Source organism: Genypterus blacodes, unplaced genomic scaffold (genome assembly GCF_046128005.1).
Source record: "Genypterus blacodes isolate CSIRO-AG114 ecotype Tasmania unplaced genomic scaffold, CSIRO-AGI_Gbla_v1 ptg000053l_1, whole genome shotgun sequence".
In the NCBI taxonomy this organism is placed as follows: domain Eukaryota; kingdom Metazoa; phylum Chordata; class Actinopteri; order Ophidiiformes; family Ophidiidae; genus Genypterus; species Genypterus blacodes.
The window spans coordinates 92,708-114,445 of record NW_027466865.1 but is presented as its reverse complement, the minus strand read 5'-3'; the positions used below and the strand labels follow the sequence as shown (position 1 = coordinate 114,445).

At 46.5% G+C, this 21,738-nt stretch overlaps 1 protein-coding gene across 1 annotated transcript; it reads left to right on the top strand.

Annotated features, from left to right (window-relative positions):
- Positions 1-640: 640 nt before the first annotated feature.
- On the top strand, positions 641-20,144 carry mxd1 (MAX dimerization protein 1). The gene is made up of 6 exons (XM_076150774.1): positions 641-1,477; positions 2,127-2,226; positions 9,310-9,339; positions 12,836-12,950; positions 14,279-14,438; positions 16,331-20,144. The coding sequence occupies exons 1-6, from the start codon at positions 1,411-1,413 to the stop codon at positions 16,534-16,536; spliced, it is 678 nt and encodes a 225-aa protein (XP_076006889.1). The 5' UTR covers positions 641-1,410; the 3' UTR covers positions 16,537-20,144.
- Positions 20,145-21,738: the final 1,594 nt, after the last annotated feature.

Sequence of the window (21,738 nt, the reverse complement as noted above, 5' to 3'; positions counted from 1 at the left end):
TTCTGATTTTTTGGCGGATTTAAGGTGGTTTTATAAATAAACATAAACAAACCATAATCAAGTGAATAAAATGAGTTTTATATCCTTTTAATTTTTGCTATAGATTTAATATTTGACGTGAAAACTAATTTTAGAGCTGGTTAATATGGCCATCATGCTTCATAAAGCTGTCCGTCTGCTTCCGTAGTTATGCTTTGTGATTGGATAAGGAAAACACCAATAGCGTGCACGCATGTGAATCCAGCCAATCGCTCTTCAAAAAATAAGACAAACAACATTATGAAAACCAATCATCGCCATACACCGCGAACCAGCATGGCAGAGGAGGCGTGCCGGCAGCGAGAAGCGGGTCTTGTCGCCGTAGCTCGTGGGCATTTTGACCAATGACTGACAAGCTTATTGTAAAATAACCAATCAGGCCGCACGAGGGCGTTGCGCAGAAACTGCTCCATTATGGCTTGGTACGATAAATCTCCGAGAATGGTGACTCGAGCCAAAATGGCCGGATATGACCCTCAGTTGCATTAAGGTCCAACCCTCCAATTTGATCGACAGCTGAGCGATCCAATAGGAGCGCAGCGTGTTATGTTACCAACAGCCAATCACATGTCAGAACGGATAAGCTTTGTGGTGATGTACAGTAGTTCGCCGCCGTCCAGATCAACAAGCCACTATTTTGGAAGCAGTTTGATAAACACCCGCTGTTCCTCTGTTGATGTCAGTCGCTCTCTGCTTTACCAGCGAGACATATCATCGCCAAACCAGCACAAACTAGCCAGCTAAACACTTCCCTGAAGCGGGGCACTGGAATCTGACATCGTCGGTGGAAGTTTAGAAAAGCGAGCTCGGTTTTTACTCATTTCACTGTAGGCAAGTGTATGACAACTGGCTGAGGGTCGACAGCTTGCGACCTAGCATCAACTTTCACCGTCAATTTGGCAACTTTTCACAAAAACCTTCATTTTTGCTAATAGAACCGAGCGACACTCCGCTTGTTTTTAAATACCCAGCACTTCTCGCGTTGTTTTCAGTCAACAAGCTGCTTTTTTTTTTTTACCGAGGAACTATCGAGGAATTATCTTATAAATAAAATATTGTATAGTTGACATTTTATTGCAACGCAGTTAGCTTTCAAATTGTCGGCGCGAGCCTGAACCAGCCTGCTAAAGCTAACAGTTACATCGTCAATAGGAAAGCTGCTTTTCCCACGACGTTTAACTTTTAAAAAGCTATTTTTAATCATTTAAAGCGTGTTTTCTCGCAGACTCCTGTCTTTGAAATAGCCAGTGACAGACACGGAACCAGCTGAGTGTTGAAAGGAGAAGCAGCTGTAGGGGCTGAGAGCAGGTTGTGTACAGCCACGGAGTCCCAGGTCGAAGTGTTAGAATAATATCAGTGTTATTGTTGAAAATGGCGGCGATCGGAATGGTGCAGATGTTGATCGAAGCAGCCGAGTACCTTGATCGCAGGGAAAGAGGTAAAGTATGACTGCATTGTTTTTCTTCTTCGATCCATTTCATTCCTGACAAACAAGAGCAGCCCCCTCCCCCGGGCAGGCTCATTCATACACCTGTCACCCTGTCATTTTAACGCTAATCTGCATCGAGTTGCGTGCATGTGTGTTTATGAAGTAACTGGGACATGCATTTAAGCAGGTAATATTAAGGGTTTTGCACAATAACACACACATCTCTCTGTAAGCAGGGGATCAGAGACTTGTGCAATGCATTGTTTATATGCAAGCACATATGTGCATGTTGATAACGATGATGGAAAAATGCATATGTGCCAGATGCAGTCAGATGTGCAGAGAGAGACATTGTTTTCATGCAGGCCCCTCCTTTCCTTCTGTTGTGGTTGGCTAGTGGGGTTTACTCCAGTTCAAGATGACATCATTGTCCAGGCTGAGCAAAAAAAGAAAAACCCTTAAAACATTATGCGATGGCTGCATGCCTGCTGCCATCAACAGAGACATTTGACTGTTGCATTCCACAAAGATTGCAATCAAATGTGTCACATTTTGCTGTGCTCCTGTTCTGGGTTTGGCTTCTTCTCACTGTGGCTGTGTGTTTTGCAGTGTCTTGATATCAGAACATGTGACCAGTATGTTGTTTATCCGCTTGCAGAGGCTGAACATGGCTATGCCTCCATGCCACCCTTCACCAGCAGTAGAGAGAGGGAGAGCTTGAAACGGAAAAGCAAAAGCAAGAAAAACACAAGTAGCAGGTAAAGATGACTCAGATCTCTGTGGCACTCATCACATCCCCATTTTCTGTGTGGCGCTATTGCGTGCAGGCTTAACCCACTATTCCCTCGAATGGTGGTGTTTTCTTACAGGTCATATTACTTCATTTGCTGCTACACTGTCATTGACCATCATTATGCATTTGCTGCTGCGTCTCTGCTCATGAAATACAGCCTTTTCTGACCAACAGTCACCACCCACCACTTAAATGGTGGAGAGGGGAAAGGGTTTGGAGCTAAAATGGTGCACTGTGCTAACATGGATGATTTTTCTCCCCCAACATTCACGCTAAAACAATGGAAGTGAAATTCTATCCATGTAAAAACCTTATTGGAAAGCCAAAACCTATGGCAAAAATCTATAATCTGGATGATTGTAGACCTGTGTTTTGCTACTTACAGACCTCAATTTGTGTCAGCGCAGACAGGCATTCAGGGTGTTTTACAGCCGGCACAGTGCCAAGTCACCTTTAGGATTTTAGCAGGTACGTTCAGCCAGAACACAATTGTAACACTGGGTGCTTTTTGCCAATCATTTTGGGAAACTAAAACAGGAAGTAGTCAGGAAAGGGAAAAGGATGGGACAGTGTGTACCTGCATCAGCTTTTCATATTCAAATCATGTTTATGTATGTATGTCTGCTACCACACAAGTGCTATGAACACCATCAACACAAATGCAAACAGACTAAATGGCCTCACAAAAAACGAACTACATGACAGAGATGTAGCCTCAGAGCTTATTTTCATTATGTTTTATCCTATTACTATAAGATGTATAATTAATATGCACAGAATAGTTCATTCTTTCCCACAATTACAATTTGACAGCCCAAACAAAACGTCTCCTTTTGTTAGGCTCTTGTGCAGAAGAGGCTGAACATAAGTTGGCACCACATGCATCCTATAGGCCTGTGCTGTATAGATTATGATGATGTGACAATGGATACACACTGATAATTGATTAGGTGTTTTATCTGGGATTGTGTTTGACGTATGATGCCATTCAATTATCTAAATTTGAATGTAAAGCTGTGTCTTGTTTCCATAGCATTTATCCTGTCTGACTGAAGGCATTTAAAATGCTAATGTCTCCATTTTGTGGTGTTTTGTGAGAACATACGCCTGTCAGTTTTTCGGGGGGATATTTAAGATGAATAAAGCGGGGAAACATACACCGAGGTGTTGTAGATACATAGATCATACACGGAGGGTGCAGCTAACAAGCTCTCCTCTGCCTTTGTCTATTTGCCTTTTGTCTGTCCACATTGCAAAAGTCCTTCAGTAGGTAAACCTACACGTCATATGGTGGTGTGTGCGTTTGCTGCCTTGCTGGTGTGTTCTTTTTAAGATTGTGACTGACGGCAGCAAACATCAGTCTGGCTTAAGGCAAGCGGCTTCTCGCCGAGGCAAACTGGGTCAGTCAAGGTGACTGCAGACGGTATTTCAAGGAGGGATGAGCCCCGGTGGCTCCGCTCACCTCATCTGACTCCACCTAACGCACGCATTCAGGCTACGGTTACAGCAGTCATGCCGTACTACTTCTCTAATCAGAAGTCTAACAGTCATGTCAGGTCAGATAAGAGCTGGATCCTCATTTCACACTTCCACGTGTAAAGGAGCATGACTCACAGTCATGAACGATGACATTTGATATGTGAGGCTGTGCTGCTTCTTTATAAGGCGTAAGACACTACTCCCTGTTACACTGTGGTTTCTTTACATCAGCATACAGCTCATGGGCTGCGGCATGGTCATGTGTTTTTATATATAGGCCCTTTACCTCTGTTCACCCTGTGTATTATACAGTAGGTGCTCTCATAGCCACACAGCTAAACATTTCACATTCCTACACCATACATTTTAAAACTGTATATAAGCTTCTCTTTTAGTACATTTACATGCCTGTGAAAATTCTGACAATATCATATCTGATTGCTCTGAAGCAATAAACTCATTATTGTACCATAAAGACAATCAAACAGGGATTCTCCTCCTGCTCCGTGTGAGATGGAGGAATCCTATGAATTCTGTCTTGTAAGTTGGCCTCATTCACAGCTCAGTGCAGACAAATGTTTAAAGAATAGAGTGCAAGTAAACATGCTGATTGATAATGTGTCACAACCTGAAGCTTCGTCTCCCGTCTGTTCACTTTAACCTGCAGCTCTTCCTATAGAATTAGAAAAGAAATCCAGTATTGCCTCATCAGTACACTTCAGAGGAAGAGTATTTCAAATGTAGTGTGTATATGTGTGCACAGCAAAAGTAACTTGATGTTATGTTAATATTTGCCTTTGCCTGTTAGCCAACATTAGGCCAGCTGTTTCTGACGGCCTTGGCTGCAGGTTAATGAAGGTCCAATGCTCCATTCCCCACTTTTGGTGACCGTTGCAGTCACAATGTTTCGATAGGTTTTTGGAAGGTTTGTTCAGAGTCTGGGCCGCCCTGATTTCATGACTCTTGTTCAGTGTCAGTGATTCAGTGATGGAGGCACAGCTGCTGCCTCCACTGGGTCCACACACACATGACAATAACTTTGGATTGTACGTACCTGCTTCCTCCTCTGTACATGTCTGAACATGTCTAAACGTTTTTAGGCGTGCCACGTATAATGTGGACAGTGTGTAACTCTTTTGTTATCTCGGTGCTGCCAGAAGCAGGTTAGTCCTCGTTTTTAGTCTTAAAGTCACCTGTGTGTTCACTTCACGTTGTCACTCCGTCGCCCCAGTCAACCCTGTGACACCAGATTCCTTTACCATATATTGAGCTATTGTGGACTGAGTAGAAACAGCCTTTTCAGTCTGGTTACATATATGTTAAACTTTGATTATATCAGATGAGATTATGAGGATTACACCATAATGCAATTGAAATCGACAGAAATCGAAGTAAGCTTACGCCGATAGAAGCAGCTAATCTCACACAAAGCTGCTAAATCCTTAGAGGTTTACCTCTTTTTTTGATGCTTGGTGATATTTGACGTTTTTCAGCTGCCCATTTTTCGTAGAAAACCCAGGCGAATGTAAAGCCGGCTAATGTTGGGAGGATCCAGCCTCAGACTGACGGTAAAGTCAGTGTGTGATGTTTTGGTGTTTCCTTGTACTTGTCTCTTCTTCTCACGGTGCCGTAGCAACACTCCCACACTAGCCCCTCGCTTGATTTTTTTCGGGGGGCTATTTTGAGTCTTGAATCCGCCCTTAGCTTGAAGATTTTCATCCAAAGCCATAACAGCTTCCTCGTCAGCCGCGATCATATCGTCAGCCATTACTCATTACTATTTAAGGCCAGTACAGCACGTGTTCTGAAAATCTGCACTGCCTAGATGGCTCCATATGATGTGGGATGATACCAGCTTTTGATTGTTAACTGACAAACCGGTAAAACGAGTAAAATTCCCTGTTTGGTGAGGGTTTGAACATTCCACGCCGATTGTCAATTCATCACTCATCAACGAGCTTTGATGTCGTTGAGACTTGAGGAAAGGAAGGACACAGTGGCCTGCTTTTGAAGTCATTCAGCGGCGTATATATACTGGAAACCAGCCCTCTAGTTTCTGTTGCCTCCCCATGGTATAGATGTGTGGGTAGTGGGGGAGGGTCGTCCCTGTTTTCTCGTGTGTGTGTGTGTGTGCATGTGTGTATGTATGTCAGTAGTAGCGACTTCCCCCTCTTCCTCAGCGCTCTTGCTTCTCACCCCACGCACACCTCCTCCACCCTCTGTGTGTCTTTCCTGCTCTGTTCTCACTCTTGGCAGGCAATGGAGAACACCAGCCCCTCCATTACATTGATGGAGAATCCTCCCCCATCCTACGCACACACACGCGTACACACCTTGCACACTGAGCCTCCACTGTGCACTATAGAAATCATACAATGAATTGCATTCTCGTCGTGCAGGCAAATGCGATCTTCATTGTGCTGTGTTATTGTTCAGGCAAACGTTGCTGCGCTGGGTGAGGCTTGGTGAATGTGGTCGTGATGAAACAATGCAACCAAAGAGCAATTTTAAAAAGCTGAATGAAAGAAGTGCAGGTGAACCAATTCAATTCAGTGACCCAGCATGATCCAAACCAAGTGTTTCGCAAACAAACATACAGTACTGACGGCACAATAGCTCTATAATAACTCCATCTTGTACCAGTTCATGTCAGAAGATCGATGCGGGAAGGTTTTTTGTTCTAGATTTAGTATTGAATTTTACTCTGTGCGTCGGGAGAGAACAGTAGTAGAAGTAAACGCTCCGATCAGAGCAGTCGTCCCGCCGCAGCACATTCTGATGGCAATGCTCACATTCATTATTTGAGATATTTGTTTTAATTGATTGAATATTAGAAAAGAAGTGAAAACCAGACAAGCACCTTCAGTAATGTAACTTTATTTCAGTTTGTTTCCTTTGATGGACTCTGGTGAATAATTAACACCTTGTTGGCGTCGTGTCTCCGCAAGCTGTCAGTCCGTTGTTCCCGATAGACAATCTCGTTGCTTGGATACTTTGCGTGGAAACAATGTGAGTCAACGCTGACTTGTCATCGACGTTTTCTATATTGTGCTGATGATGTCTTGGGTGCAATGACCTCATTCCACAAGTATTTGTTCAGAGTACACGCTGGCCTGTGAGAATGCATCCCAGTCAGTATAAGGGTGGGGAAGATCAGCTTAATTATGAGCAGCAGTTGAGGTGTTCTATGAAGTTACTCCCTTCTCTGTAAGGAATTACATAAAGCACCAGGAAATGATTTAATATCACGTTGGGATATTAATCAATGACCCCATATGATGTCATCAGTCTGGTCCCAGGCTCTGTGTGGCTCTAGCAGGGGTCCTGTGCTATTTAGTATTTCCACATTTGTAGATGTTGCACTTTATTTCACATTAATTACTTAACATTTGTCAGTTGCTCAATATAGAGACGCTCCTTATCCAACATGACAACACTTCCGTTTACATCAGCTCATCCAGGGTCACTACAGCTCATTGTGTTTGGTTTGAACAGATTCTCATCCATCGAAAAGGAGGAGGAAATCATTTGAAACTGGTTTTCACCAGGATGTGATTTCCCCACACGCACATTGATACATTTCCTCTTTCCTCTTCACTCAGCAGTTTACAGTAAACAAAGTCATCCAGTGCTGCTTCCAGTAATAAAAAGTCAAGCGAAAACACAAGAAACATGGAAATAGTCCATCATAATTAATTTGCAATAACTGAGCTGTAAGTTATACTCCAATATTACTCAGTAACAGCATTACACTGCTCTGTAGGCCCTTTTATGTTTACATTATACACCTCAATGTGAAGGAAATCAGCTCAAATGTAAGTATTCTTACTCTGAGCTAGGTTGTCTAATTGTAAATAGATGTACTTCGTCATTTCCTCATCTCCCCCTGCGATTAAGCAGGGGGAGATGTAGGGGCATGTGTAGGGGCTGAATCCTATTGATTCCATACGCGTATGTGACCAAGTTGCATGTTTGCCTTTAATCTCAGTAAGGACAAACACTTGTATTGAGTGCATCTAAACGTACTGACTGTGCAGAAATACTTGAGTCGTTTCAGTCCATGTCTGAGTGCGCCTGTACCCTGCTGTGTCCTGGGTACATTATCCAGAGGGGCACATAGAGGGTGTTGGCCAGGTGGGAGGGGTATCGCAGGCGCAGCCCTGAGCAGTCACTGTTATGTCACCAGCAACTATCTGCTGTGTGGAGGAATGTAGCTTGGCCAGAGGAGACCGAGTGAGATGGAGAACACCCAAAGAGACTCAGGGCTGAAATAAGACGATACCCACGCAGACACGCTGGCGTATGAGGGCCGGTCACACGCCACACCGCACAGTCCAGCCGCCCGGCCTCAAGTCACACTGCAGTGGGATGAATCTTGTTAAGAGGTTGAGGTTAGGAGAAGAGTATTTATAAGGTTAGAAAGCGCACTGTCAGATCTGGCTCAACTTTGGTGTTGAACCTGGGAGTGTGTGTATGTGTGTATGTGTGTATGTGTGTATGTGTGTGTGTGTGAGCGAGAGAGGCTGTGGGGCGATGACAGCAGCGTGCCCAGCAGAGCCACAGAAGGTGCAGAGGCTATTCTGGGAGTGTGTGTGTGTGGGGAGGGTGGGAGGTCAGGTGGAGGTAGAGGACAGCTCAGGAATGCTTTTGGGATCTTCTTCTCTGCCCCCCATAAAGTTAACTTTCTGTTTCTTTTTTACTCATCCTCTTAGGGAAGTACAGCCCAAGAAATGTTGTTTAAATGCCAACTATATAAAACAGAAACCAACAACAGCAACAAAGCCAAGATACTTCCTCATCAGGGCTTTTAGTGAGTTTTGCGGGGGGCAGGAACTGCATTTGCGTGTGTGCGTGTGTGTGTGCGTGCGTGTGCGTGCGTGTGTGTGTGTGTGTGTGTGTGTGTGTGTGTGTGTGTGTGTGTGTGTGTGTGTGTGTGTGTGTGTGTGTGTGTGTGTGTGTGTGTGTGTGTGTGTGTGTGTGTGTGTGTGTGTGTGTGTGTGTGTGTGTGTGTGTGTGTGTGTGTGTGTGTGTGTGTGTGTGTGTGTGTGTGTGGCTTTAACACTGCAGTGCAGGACTCCGGCTGGCTGTTGGCTCCCTCCCTTCACTCGGTTTACCTTCAGCACCACGTCTCCACCTCCACCCACACACCACTTGCGTGAACAGTGGATGATCTTAGCGGTATCTGCTGTTTCTGGTTACTGTTACTATGTTTACCCTCCCGGCTGCCTCGTCACGTAACCAACGCCAGCTGTGCCAAGCACGCACAGATTTCCTCCACAGATTTGTGCCTTTGCGGCGTCACAATAGCCTGTGTAGTCTTATTAGTGTTTTTGCATTTTCCACAAATCGGGTTTTGTTCACTGCTCATACACTCCCACACGACTCCTTCTCTCTCTCTCTATCTCTCTCTCTCGCTCACTCCCTCGCCCCGTCCCGCAGTGTGGCCTCAGACTGCAGTGATGGCAGACAGCGAGGGGGAAACCTTACACCGTTCAGTCAGTCCTGGCTCCCAGCTGTGTTATGATGTGTGCTAATGTGTGTGTGTTTTTTTCTCCTCTTATCTCTGCAGGTCTACGCACAATGAAATGGAGAAGAACAGGTACGTGAAACATCTCTGGTGTTTTGTTTTTTATATGTGGATTGGTGCTAAAAATAAACCACTCAAGTTCCCTCCCACGTTGTGATTGTGAAAAAAAGTCCCTATAAATCCGCGGACGTTCCGGAGATATACACCGCCTTATTTTAGCCCACAAGTGGTATTTGCACAACGGAATGAGTCAGACGAGCAGTAGATTGTTACGTGGAAGTCACATGCAGTGGGTGAGTGTGAAGTTCTGCACAGATGATGACGATATTAATTGTGACATAAAAACACAAGTGTTGTGTCAAAAAAGGAACCTAAGCGTTTACATGCGTGTAAACCCATGGATGGGTGACTGAGGTGAACCTGCACTGACCACAGTGATCAGTCGATTAGTCATCAACACTTTTTACGTCATATTACTGGAAGAAGAAATGGATTCACTTTACTTCAAAAGCTTAGATTTACCAAATGATTAAATCAGAACATTTCAAGTTCCAACAAGTAGGTCACACACGTCTAAGGCGCTCCAGGCACACACACTGTACTACACACGCCAGCTTGAGTGCCACCTCATTTGCTTACACTCGATAATTAGGGTAAGATAATTAGAATGCTGTGGTATGCTGAATATGCTTTGAAGAAATGCGTACAAACCTAAATGAATCAACAGTTGCGTACTCTAGGCGAATGTTGTGTGTTAGTGGTGATATGTTGTCTTACTCCGAGCATCGTCGTAGTTGTAACCTTTATGTAAATGTCCAATGTGTTTACATACGTTTAACTCCAGGCCTCTATTTGCAGCGTAAACATGTTCATCACATCAGACGAGACGACAATTTTGTTCTTATCTTGTTCCTTGACGCAAAATAATCAGAATAATCCACATTACAGCGCATTTCAGGACCAGTGCGTCAAATGCTTCCAGGTTTCACGCTGTGCCAGTTGATCCAAAGCTGCAGCTCAGTGTACAGCTTGAATAATATATGGAGCCGTGGCCTGCACCTGGGATTTAATGCTCTGTATGTGTGTGTGTGTGTGGGCACGCAAAGACACCTCATGTCCGACTAAATGACACGGCAGCAGTACGTCAAAATTATGACTGCAGTCTTTGGGTAGCACACTTGAGCACATTCATAGCCCTGAGCCAGTTTCTCTCTCCCGTGGCTTGATGATGGAGAGCCATCATAGCCGGATAGTAAATTACTCGTGACTACCCACTACCAGCGAGGCAGAGGAGGTCGATGAGGCCCCTCCCCCCTCCGGCAATATTGGCTCAGTGAAATCTCTGTTTCTAGCCGAGACCCCTCCCCCTCTGCGTGTTGCCGTCTGTAACGTGACTCCCAGCACTGCCGCACCTTCCTGACATGCGTGTGTCCCCTCCCCCTCCCCTCCCCAGCCGGTCATTGGCAATTACTGATGTGGTCAAAGGGCAAGAGCGAGGAGAGTGGGGTGATTTACTGGCGCTCCAGCAAACGTTCACCCTGCTGACCCAGTTGTAGTTTTTAGTATGTGGAGTTTCGGTGTGAGAGGCTCTATTTCAGTCACACAGATCATGTGTGTTTACATAACACGTTAAAGTGACACAGCAGCAGTTTTTACAAAATATTTTTGGGGAAAATCGCTGACGCAGGTCTTGTATTTTGTAAGCTGGAGAAGATATTTGGTGTTTTCATCCTAGTTGACCTTCAGTCGATAGATTGGACCCTTATAGATCCATGAACACACGTTAAAGCCTCTACAAGCTCCTCTACATGAAAGCTATACTGTAAGTTTAGTTTGTTTTCCTATGACCTTTCACTCTGAAACCTCTGTTTTATTTTTTCCTGGATCTCCTATAGTTAAAGCTATCCTATAGTGCCTTAATCCCATAATGTCAAGTATGTTGCATCATGATAGTGTAACGAAAATCAACAACATGAGTTGTTGAGTTGAGATTACTGTTCAATTTTATTGTGCCTTGTGTAACGTCCATCTCACAGTCCCAGTAAGGGAATGTCAAGTAACTTATCATAGTAACAATGTCAGTGACCTAACTTGGATGTTATTTTCCCATAAAAGGTTAAATTAAGTAAATTGCTGGAGTGTCATTTCAACTTCATTTCACTCACTTGTAGCTGTGACGTGCAGCTCAAGTCACTGTGGGGCAGATGAGGAAGTGGTTGTTGAGCATTGATGTGTGTGAGCTGAACACAGACCGGCAGGCCGCACACACACACACACACACACACACACACACACACACACACACACACATGCACACACGCACACACAGTGGCCTGTCAAAGCACAAACACACTCACCTATTGACACACTGCACCAAGGCCACACTGAACCAGAATAACCTGTCACCACTGATGCAGCAGTGAGTTGCTGCCACACCCGTCCTGTCAGACGGCCATGTGACCACACGTTATCTCACCAGTCTGCAGCTAGTCAACGTTGCTCGACAAACACGAGCAAACTCTGCTGATACCTGATTATGTCAGAACAACACAGGGCATTTCCATGTTACGTAACGGCAGCCTGCCTGCTGCCCTTTGGATGCGGTCAGCTGAGACAGAGGCGCTCGGTCTTAGCAACTGAATGCTACTTTGTTTGTGTGTGTGTGGGCTTCAGTTGCTATGTGTGTGTGTATGTGTGTGTGTTTGTGTGCCTGCGTGTGTGTGCTTTGAAAGGATAAGGGGTGAGAATATATTTAAGTGTCCTCTGCCCACAGTCAAATCAGTCCTCGTCTGTTTTGGATAAACTTTTAGCAAACGTAGGCGCTGCTTCCTGTAGTGACGCTCATTTCATTCCACACAATACACAAACAGCTCATGTAGCCTTGAGCTGCATAAAACATTCTTACAGTCGCTCTCTTGAAGACGCTGACGCACACACACACCCACACATGCACACACACACGCACACGCACACGCACACGCACACGCACACGCACAGGCACAGGCACACACACACACACACAGGCATGTAGACACATACGCAGTCAGCCAAGGCTGGAGCTGGAGGTGTGTGTGTTGTGTAACAGCGGGGTCAAATGGTCACAAACACCCACCAGACCCCGACAGCTGCCAAGGGCTGCCTGCTCAGAGGGCCGGAGAAGCTCCTGAGGAGGAGGCGGAGCCCAGACCAGCAAGTTAATGATGTCATCAGAAAGTCAACACGCACAATAAGATCAAATCTTAACATATGTCACAGAGCAACGCACAGGTGTCCATACGACACGTGCGGCTCTAAACAGAAGACATGCATATTTAACAACAACGTACAGAAACCACTGAAGAAAATGTCGACAGAAACGTTTAGCTTTTTTGGATTATCTTCTCCGTCGTGGCGTTTGTTCAGCCCATCATATGGATTTGACATACAGGACCGCACAATGTGTATCTGACCCAGTAACACACTTTACTGTGTAGGTTTTTTGACCTGCAAACATGAATTTAATGTCCAAATCTGCACATGAATGTTAGAGCCTAACAATGTGCATCTCTCTCTGTCTCTCTCTCTACAGACGGGCACATTTACGGCTCTGTTTAGAGCGTTTGAAATCCCTCGTTCCCCTGGGACCAGACGTCAACAGGCACACCACCCTTAGCCTGCTGATGAAGGCCAAAGATCACATCAAGGTAGGCGTGTGCGTGTGTATATGTGTATGTACAGTTTATTGATATATGACGAGGGCCATTTGTTGGACGCTAGTATGAGCAAGTATGTTAACATTGCACACACACTGGACACACACACACACACACACACACAGGCCATAAGCTCAATTTATATTTATGTGTGTGACACAGTGTCAGCAGGTCTCCCCGCCTCTTTAAAAATTAGATCACATGTGGGCTCCTTTTTCAGTAACTCCACATTTATATTTTGCGACGTTGCAAAGCCTTTTTTTGGCACAAACCTTCTCCAAGCTGCTCTCATACCACACACAGCATGAAGAAAAATGTAAGAACAGAGATTTCGAGAATTAACTCAAAACTGAAGCGAAAAAGTGAAAAAGATGACAAGAATATAAAGCAGCCGAGCCCAAGCTTCATGTCTTCATACTGTCTTTCTTTTTTTTTGCAATTTGTTTTTATTGAAGCAGATATTGTACATGACATTGTGCATACAGGTGTAGGGTATTTTGGAGATCATTGTTTATATAGAAAGAGGGGAAAGAGGAGAGAGAGGGAAAGAGAGAAAGGAGGAAGGGAGGAAGGGAGGAATGGATGTCTTCATACTTTTAATGAACTGGTGTTATTTCCTCATTTGAGAATCAGATATTAAAGTTAAACTCCACCAGATCTCCGCCTTTGCCAAAGCCATAAGTCCAGTCAGCAGCCTCTCTCACTCTCTCTCTCTCTCTCTCACTCACTCACTCACTCACTCACTCACTCACTCACTCACTCACTCACTCACTCACTCACTCACTCACTCACTCACTCACTCACTCACTCACTCACTCACTGGCTCACTCACTGGCTGGCTGACAGATTGTTTACGCTCATACCCACAATGCACTTTTGTTTTCCTTAAAATATTATGACTTTATCCTCGCAACATTACAACTGCGTGCTTGATATCTCCTCTCAATCCACAAAGGCCCCAACACGGTGTTGTACTCTCAACCTCAAAGAGACCTCAAAGAGAAGGAGAGAACATAAACAGTGGCATCAGGAGCAGCTCGACAGACAGAAAGCAAAGTTCAACATGATTATTGTATTTAACAAATTCACAATATAAAGCCATAATGCAGCACTGCTACAATGAGCAGGTTAGATTTAAGAATTCAACAATTCCCTTTGGGATAAATAAAGTTCTATCTTATCTTATTGGTGAACTTAATTGATAATTGGATCCTCATTGGAGGCTGAAGGTGAAATATAACCATACATAAGTGACACCTTAGATTGTGCTGCAGACTGTGAAACACCTGTGACACCACTGCTGCCTTGTTCCCCTGCAGAGGTTGGAGGAGAGCGACAGGAGATCTCTGCACACCTTAGACCAGCTACAGCGGGAGCAGAGACACCTGAGGAGGCGCCTGGAGCAGCTCGGGGTGGAGAGGACCCGCATGGACAGCACCGGCTCCACCCGCTCCTCCGACAAGTCCGACTCCGACCAGGGTGAGCCTGACACACGCAGACACACCCGGTCACTGAGCCTGACACACGCAGACACACTCGGTCACTGACCCTGACACACACAGAACACCCTTGGTCACTTAGCCTGACACACACGCAGACACACTCGGTCACTGAGCCTGACACACACAGAGACACACTCGGTCACTGAGCCTGACACACACAGAGACACACTCGGTCACTGAGCCTGACACACATAGACACACTCGGCCACTGATTCTGACACACACAGAACACTTGGTCACTGAGCCTGACACACACAGACACACTTGGTCACTGAGCCTGACACGCGCAGACACACTCGGTCACTGAGCCTGACACACGCAGACACACTCGGTCACTGAGCCTGACACACACAGAACACCCTTGGTCACTGAGCCTGACACACGCAGACACACTCGGTCACTGACCCTGACACACAGAACACCCTTGGTCACTTAGCCTGACACACACAGAGACACACTCGGTCACTGAGCCTGACACACACAGAGACACACTCGGTCACTGAGCCTGACACACACAGAGACACACTCGGTCACCGAGCCTGACACACATAGACACTCTCGGCCACTGATTCTGACACACACAGAACACTTGGTCACTGAGCCTGACACACCCAGAACACCCTTGGTCACTGAGCCTGACACACACAGACACACTTGGTCACTGAGCCTGACACGCGCAGACACACTCGGTCACTGAGCCTGACACACACAGAACACCCTTGGTCACTGAGCCTGACACACGCAGACACACTCGGTCACTGAGCCTGACACACCCAGAGACACTCGGTCTCTTTGCCTGACATACACAGACACACTCGGTCACTGAGCCTGACACACGCAGACACACTCGGTCACTGAGCCTGACACACATAGACACACTCGGTCACTTAATCTGACACACAGAGAGACACACTTGATCACTGATTCTGACACATCCAGAACACCCTTGGTCAGTAAACTTGACACACGCAGACACACGCAGTCACTGAGCCTGACAGACAGCAGTAACACACTTGGTCACTTAGCCTGACACAAAGAGAGACACTCGGTCACTGAGCCTGACACACAGCAGCGACACACTCGGTCACTGAGCCTGACACACAGCAGTAACACACTCGGTCACTTAGCCTGACACAAAGAGAGACACTCGGTCACTGAGCCTGACACACAGCAGCGACACACTCGGTCACTGAGCCTGACACACAGCAGTAACACACTCGGTCACTTAGCCTGACACAAAGAGAGACACTCGGTCACTGAGCCTGACACACAGCAGCGACACACTCGGTCACTGAGCCTGACACACAGCAGTAACACACTCGGTCACTTAGCCTGACACAAAGAGAGACACTCGGTCACTGAGCCTGACACACAGCAGCGACACACTCGGTCACTGAGCCTGACACACAGCAGTAACACACTCGGTCACTTAGCCTGACACAAAGAGAGACACTCGGTCACTGAGCCTGACACACAGCAGCGACACACTCGGTCACTGAGCCTGACACACAGCAGCGACACACTCGGTCACTGAGCCTGACGCACAGCAGTAACACACTCGGTCACTTAGCCTGACACAAAGAGAGACACTCGGTCACTGAGCCTGACACACAGCAGCGACACACTCGGTCACTGAGCCTGACACATAGCAGCGCACTCAGTCACTACATCATTCTGCTGGTTTTAGATTCGATTTAGTAAAATGGAGTTGGTTGCTGGAGTTTGGCTTTTAGTGGGGCTCCTGCTTGGGCTCAAACATCAGATCTCCTGACACACCATCTAATAATTGTGTTCTATCAAACCTTGGCTTCCTGCTATTGTTCTGTTTCTCCTTGTAATCGCGTTGTCACTCTCTCCTTGCTCAAACAGAAGACCTGGATGTGGATGTGGAGGGGACCGACTACCTGCTGGGTGACCTGGAGTGGAGCACCAGCAGTGTGAGCGACTCAGGGGACGAGCGGGGCAGCCTGCGCAGCAGCTGCAGCGACGAGGGCTACGCCAGCGCCAGTCTGCAGCGCCTGCAGCACCTCCAGGACTCTCAGGAGAGGGCCAAGCAGCTGGGCTGCAGCCTATAAACAACGCAGGGCGTTGACTCGCCGCCCAGCGTCCAAGCCGCCCGATCCCATCTCAATAATACACCACCACTCCCAGTCAGACCCACACTCCCCCCCCCCCCCCCCCTCCCCTCCTCACCTGGACTGACCCGGTCTCAGGTCCCTCCAGCCAGGCCTCTGTGGACAATGATGGCACCCAGAGCAGCGCCTCTGCCCTCTGTGCTCTGTTCCTATCGAACCAGTGGGGTTTTGAAGTCACTCCGACCCCTCCGTCCATCGCCTCCCCACTGCCACCTCCACCACCAAGCCCCCCTCCGTCCATCAGAAACGCGACTTTCAGCCAGAGAATGTTACCACACAAAACCCCACTGCCTCTTTTTCTATGCCTCAAGAGCCATGGGAAGCACTTAAGGGAGTTCACCTTACCTATACACACACACATACACACACACACACACACACACACACACACACACACACACACACACACACACACACACACACACACACACACACACACACACACACACACATACATACATACACAGCGTATGTGTGCATCCCTCCATCTCTCCAAGTCGTCCTCTCGGGCGTGACACAGACGCGGGCCTTTTTTTACCGCCCTGTTCAGTCAAACGTGTGCACGGGAATTTGCACTTAAATCATTTTTGTAAACAAAAGTGTCGTCCTTTTTTCAAACACTTTCTCTGAAGAACTTGAAGGTCTCGCGGCATCTGTGGCAGCAATGTTATCAGATGAAATGGTCAGTGGCCTGCCTGTGTTTCACCGCACAGCAGCGTTGGTCTGTGGACACTAAACCAGTGTGGCAGCAATACGTCCCTCAGCACCCAGCGGGGCAGAAACCCTCCAGCTCTGTTACGTCTCCTGTAAGGCTCATTGTTTTCAGCCCCTTTCTCATAGAAATATGCCTTTGTTTTAGAAAAAAGGAAGCAGTTTAGACCAAATTTAATTTCCCTGCCAAACAATTTTTCTGTTGTAGGCAGAAACGTTTCACTGCAGGTTCCAGTAAACAGAGAGCTGCTTCCAAAAGTCCCTCACTCACTTACGAGCCGACAGAAACACAGAGGACGTGTGATGTCATTATTATTTTGAATTATTATCTCAAGAGAACAAGAGCTAGAGAAGATGAAACTTTTCCCAAACATAGGCAGATGCTGACAGACAGACAGGCAGGAGCGTATTGATCTGCGCCTCACGTTTCTGTTCAGTCCAGGCCGCCTAAAATGCAAAGGATACATACAGAGTATCCTGAGAGAAATGTTTCACCTGGGGGAAAACGATTCTAACAAGTCTAACGGTCCCTTTTTAAGGTCTAAAAGCTGAGAACAATGAGCCCTCTGTGTGCGTCGCCCATTTTATGTCCACCTGTCGTTCAAAACGTGTTCTGAGGAAAACGCAAAAAAACAACAAAAACAAAAAAACTTGTGCAGCATGAGATTGTGTCGGGGTGGTGGGTGGGTGGGTGGGGGGGTGGGGGATGTTACTGGCAGGTTGGATGTTTTCTGCCTCTCTCTGATGACGGTGGCGTTATTGCATTTTTATCACGTGTGTGTGCGTGCGCGCGCGTGTGTCATTTAGTCACGTCTGAACCCGATGGCGACGACGAGGGTGAACGGCAGGTTTGGGGAAGACGCCAGCCCCCCTTCCCTCACATCCCAGCTCAGAAGTTGGTATGTTTGGGCAGGGACGATGGTTGGAGTACTGAACCCACCGACACGAAAGCGATAGAGCAGGGGGAGAGAAACAGAGCACATTCCACGATGCAGAGGCCAGGGGCGGGCGAGAGCGCGAGCTTCATGTACGGAGCAAAGGTTCCTTCCGGGTTATTTGCGGCGGAAGAGAACGACATCAGAAAAAATGTTAAACCACACTTTCTCTGCTTTGCCTTGCCTTCATAGCTATTTATTGTATCTCCCAGAAAAAATGTACACCTTTTATATGTAAATAGTTTACAAAAAGATCTCTATGTATATCAAAAAAATGTATTTATTAGATCTACTATATGGAATTATAGATGAATATACAAATCTATTTAATTAGTATAGCTTCTGTTCTTCTCGTGAGGTTTATTCAGAGTTACCTATGTGTAGTTTGTTTGCACAGACTAGTCAATCTATAGAATCTTTAGCTTTGTCTCTTGTGTCTGTTACGATCGGTGTGGTGCTCCCAGCAGACAACCCGTTTCCTTTGTGCTTTGATTCAGACTTTTTTTTTCTCCGTGGTTTTGAAAGGCCGACTCGCCAGTTAATGGGAGAGTGATAAGACAAAAAAATTGACATAATCTATTTAAAAAAAAGTGAATTAAAAAAGTATAAAAAGTGAGAGGAGCCCGGCGGGGCGACAGGGGTGCATCCAGCTCCGGGTTCTGTAGGAACACGCGGACAAAGGTTTGAATGTTGATGGCCTCCATCCCCTGGATACGCCTCCCCCACCCCTCATCGGTCCCCCGCGACTCGTAAAGCATGAAGATGGGAAACCAAAAAAAAAAGAATAAAAATCGGAAAATAGATATAGGATCGTTGTCTTTGGTGTGGAATGCTGCTGTTGTGTTCAATGCAAACCTTTCAGACGAGGGGGGGGGGGGGGGTTCACTGAAAACGAGGCGTGTGTGTGGGCACTGAAATGCCATCTGTCGATTCGTGCAAATGTGTGTGAGCAAGTGTGTGTGTGTGTTTGTGTCGTCACTGTCCTCAGAGAGAAGAGTTGGGTGGTAGCGGGTGGGCGCTTTAACACTTTGTATGTTTGTTTTTGTTTCTATGTTACTAATAAAATGCAAAAAAAGTCGACTTTACAACGACCTGGTGTATGAACCCAAACCGCCTCGTCCGTCTGGGCCCCGCCGCCTCTCGCTCGTCTGCGTCTTCCACGGACCGCCGCGTGCATGTCTAAGTCTGTGTGTGTGATCGCGCGTGTATGTATGTGTGCGTGAGCCTGACTCACCTCTCTGCATGCTTTGTTGGGCAGAGACCCCTTGTTTTCTGTGCCCGCCACACACACACACACACACACACACACACACACACACACACACACACACACACACACACACACACACACACACACACAAAAATCCTGGTGCTTTGATCACCTGCCCTTAAGGAGCAGGTGTGGAATCCGAACAAACCTACCGCCACACCAGATGTTTAAGCTACCGTGTGTGTGTGCTTGTGTGTACTTTTGGTCCGTCCCCGCATACAAAGTGGCAAATGCCTTAAACAGACGCAAATGTATGACACATCAGACGTACATCACATGTAAGAGAGATTGTGTGTGTGTGTGTGTGTGTGTGTGATACGTCGACATGTGTCGCAGAGGTTATTCCTTCTCCTTGTGACATCTCAGGCGTGGTGCTACACACACACACACAAAATACACACACACACACACACGCCCAAAACAACATGTCCTCCTGCCTTTCTCCTGGGAAAGGCCAAAGATCGGTGGCAGAGTCACTACAGGTGGACGTTTGTGCACTTACTTTTTAGATTTGGAGGATTTGGACACTGGAAGCACTTGAAATGTGGAAACCTTTTGACTGGTAAAGCAGCAGTTTATAATTGCCAGTGATATGAACAGAATAAAACATTTGAAACCCTTGTTTACCTACAGAGCAGCTTGTCCTTGTCTTTATTTGTTGCGTCCGAGATCATTGGGAGTGAAGGTTTTACCCCAGAGCCCCACCCCCTTCCTGGGGTCCTTCATACAGAAGCTTCATCAGGCAGTAATGAGGTTTTTGCACAACAGATGAAAGGGGGGTGGGGTTGATCCCAGTAAGACGTCCTGTGTTTTTCAGAGTAATCTACCGGCCAAATCCTGGGTTTGTATGATCACAGCCATCTGACTGCTGCTCCATAACCAACATACACACGCACACACACTGCTGGAGAAGGAGGAAGAGAGGGGGATGGGTACTTGAAAAGCATCCCTGCATCCCGTCTGGCTGCTGAGGGGGAAGGGAGAAGTGGATTTTCCAGCATGGAGCTCTGCAGCTTCTCATTAGATATCATGTAGACCTAGTGGTGCGTCTGTGTGCGAGGCGTGGTCGGTTCATTGTGAATAGAAGTGTGTGTGTGTGTTAGAAGTTCTGATCCTGGCACTGAAGACTGAAAGGTGTTGCATTGTTCTGTTTTTCAACACAAGCTCCTATAAATGTCTTCATTTGATGCCAGAGGGATTCAGTTGAGATCCAGAAGGCTCAGAGTCGTTAGTTGGACACACACACCTGACAGCCGAGGGCCGAGCACACACACACCTCACAGCCAAGGGCCGAGCACGTCATACAAAACTGCAGCCACAAGAACCACGACAGAGCTGCTGACCAGAGGGCGAATTAGATGTTTGATGATGTGCTGACACTAAATATGTGCTATGCTTCACCTTATTTGCATCTCCCAGCTGTAGATTCTACCATGTCCAATTCAACCATTAGTGACAAAATGTAACTGTTGCTGACAGACAGACAGACAGACAGACAGACAGACACCATCAGGTTGATCGATGTTTCATTTTGTGTGTAAGCAGTGAGGTCAGATTTGAGGTTAAGTCCACCATGGGTCTGCGTCTCCTACCGACCCTCCCAAAACATCTTCCCCTTGATATTCCTCCCCCTGCACCCAGCCCTGCCATCAAACCTACTGCCAAAGTTAGCATAAGATTTCATGAATGATGCTAATAACAGCTGTGACATCATTCACCTCGAACCCTCCCAGCCTCCTCTGACCCCTATACACATTCAACTTGGGGTGCCTATGTTCCCTCAGCCCTATGTTCCCTCAGCCCTATGTTCCCACAGCCCTATGTTCCCTCAGCCCAATGGTCCAACAGCCCTATGTTCCCTCATTTCTAAGATTGTTTTCAAAATTAGGCCCTATGTTCCCTCAGCCCTATGTTCCCTCATTTCTAAGATTGTTTTTAAAATTAGGCCCTATGTTCCCTCATTTCTAAGATTTTTTTCAAAATTAGGCCCTATGTCCCTCAGCCCTATGTTCCCTAACCCTTACCCTAGCCCTTAGAAATGAGGGAACATAGGGCCTAATTTTGAAAACAATCTTAGAAATGAGGGAACATAGAGCTGAGGGAACATAGGGCCTAATTTTGAAAAAAATCTTAGAAATGGGGGAACATAGGGCCTAATTTTGAAATAATCTTAGAAATGAGGGAACATAGGGCTGAGGGGACATAGGGCCTAATTTTGAAAAAAAT

Bases quoted from the DNA above. Each gene is read 5' to 3' on its own strand.
- mxd1 (XM_076150774.1), top strand. From the start codon at position 1,411: ATGGCGGCGATCGGAATGGTGCAGATGTTGATCGAAGCAGCCGAGTAC. The intron at 9,340-12,835 runs GTACGTGAAACA...CTCTCTCTACAG, and splicing joins AATGAAATGGAGAAGAACAG to ACGGGCACATTTACGGCTCT. The intron at 12,951-14,278 runs GTAGGCGTGTGC...GTTCCCCTGCAG, and splicing joins AGGCCAAAGATCACATCAAG to AGGTTGGAGGAGAGCGACAG.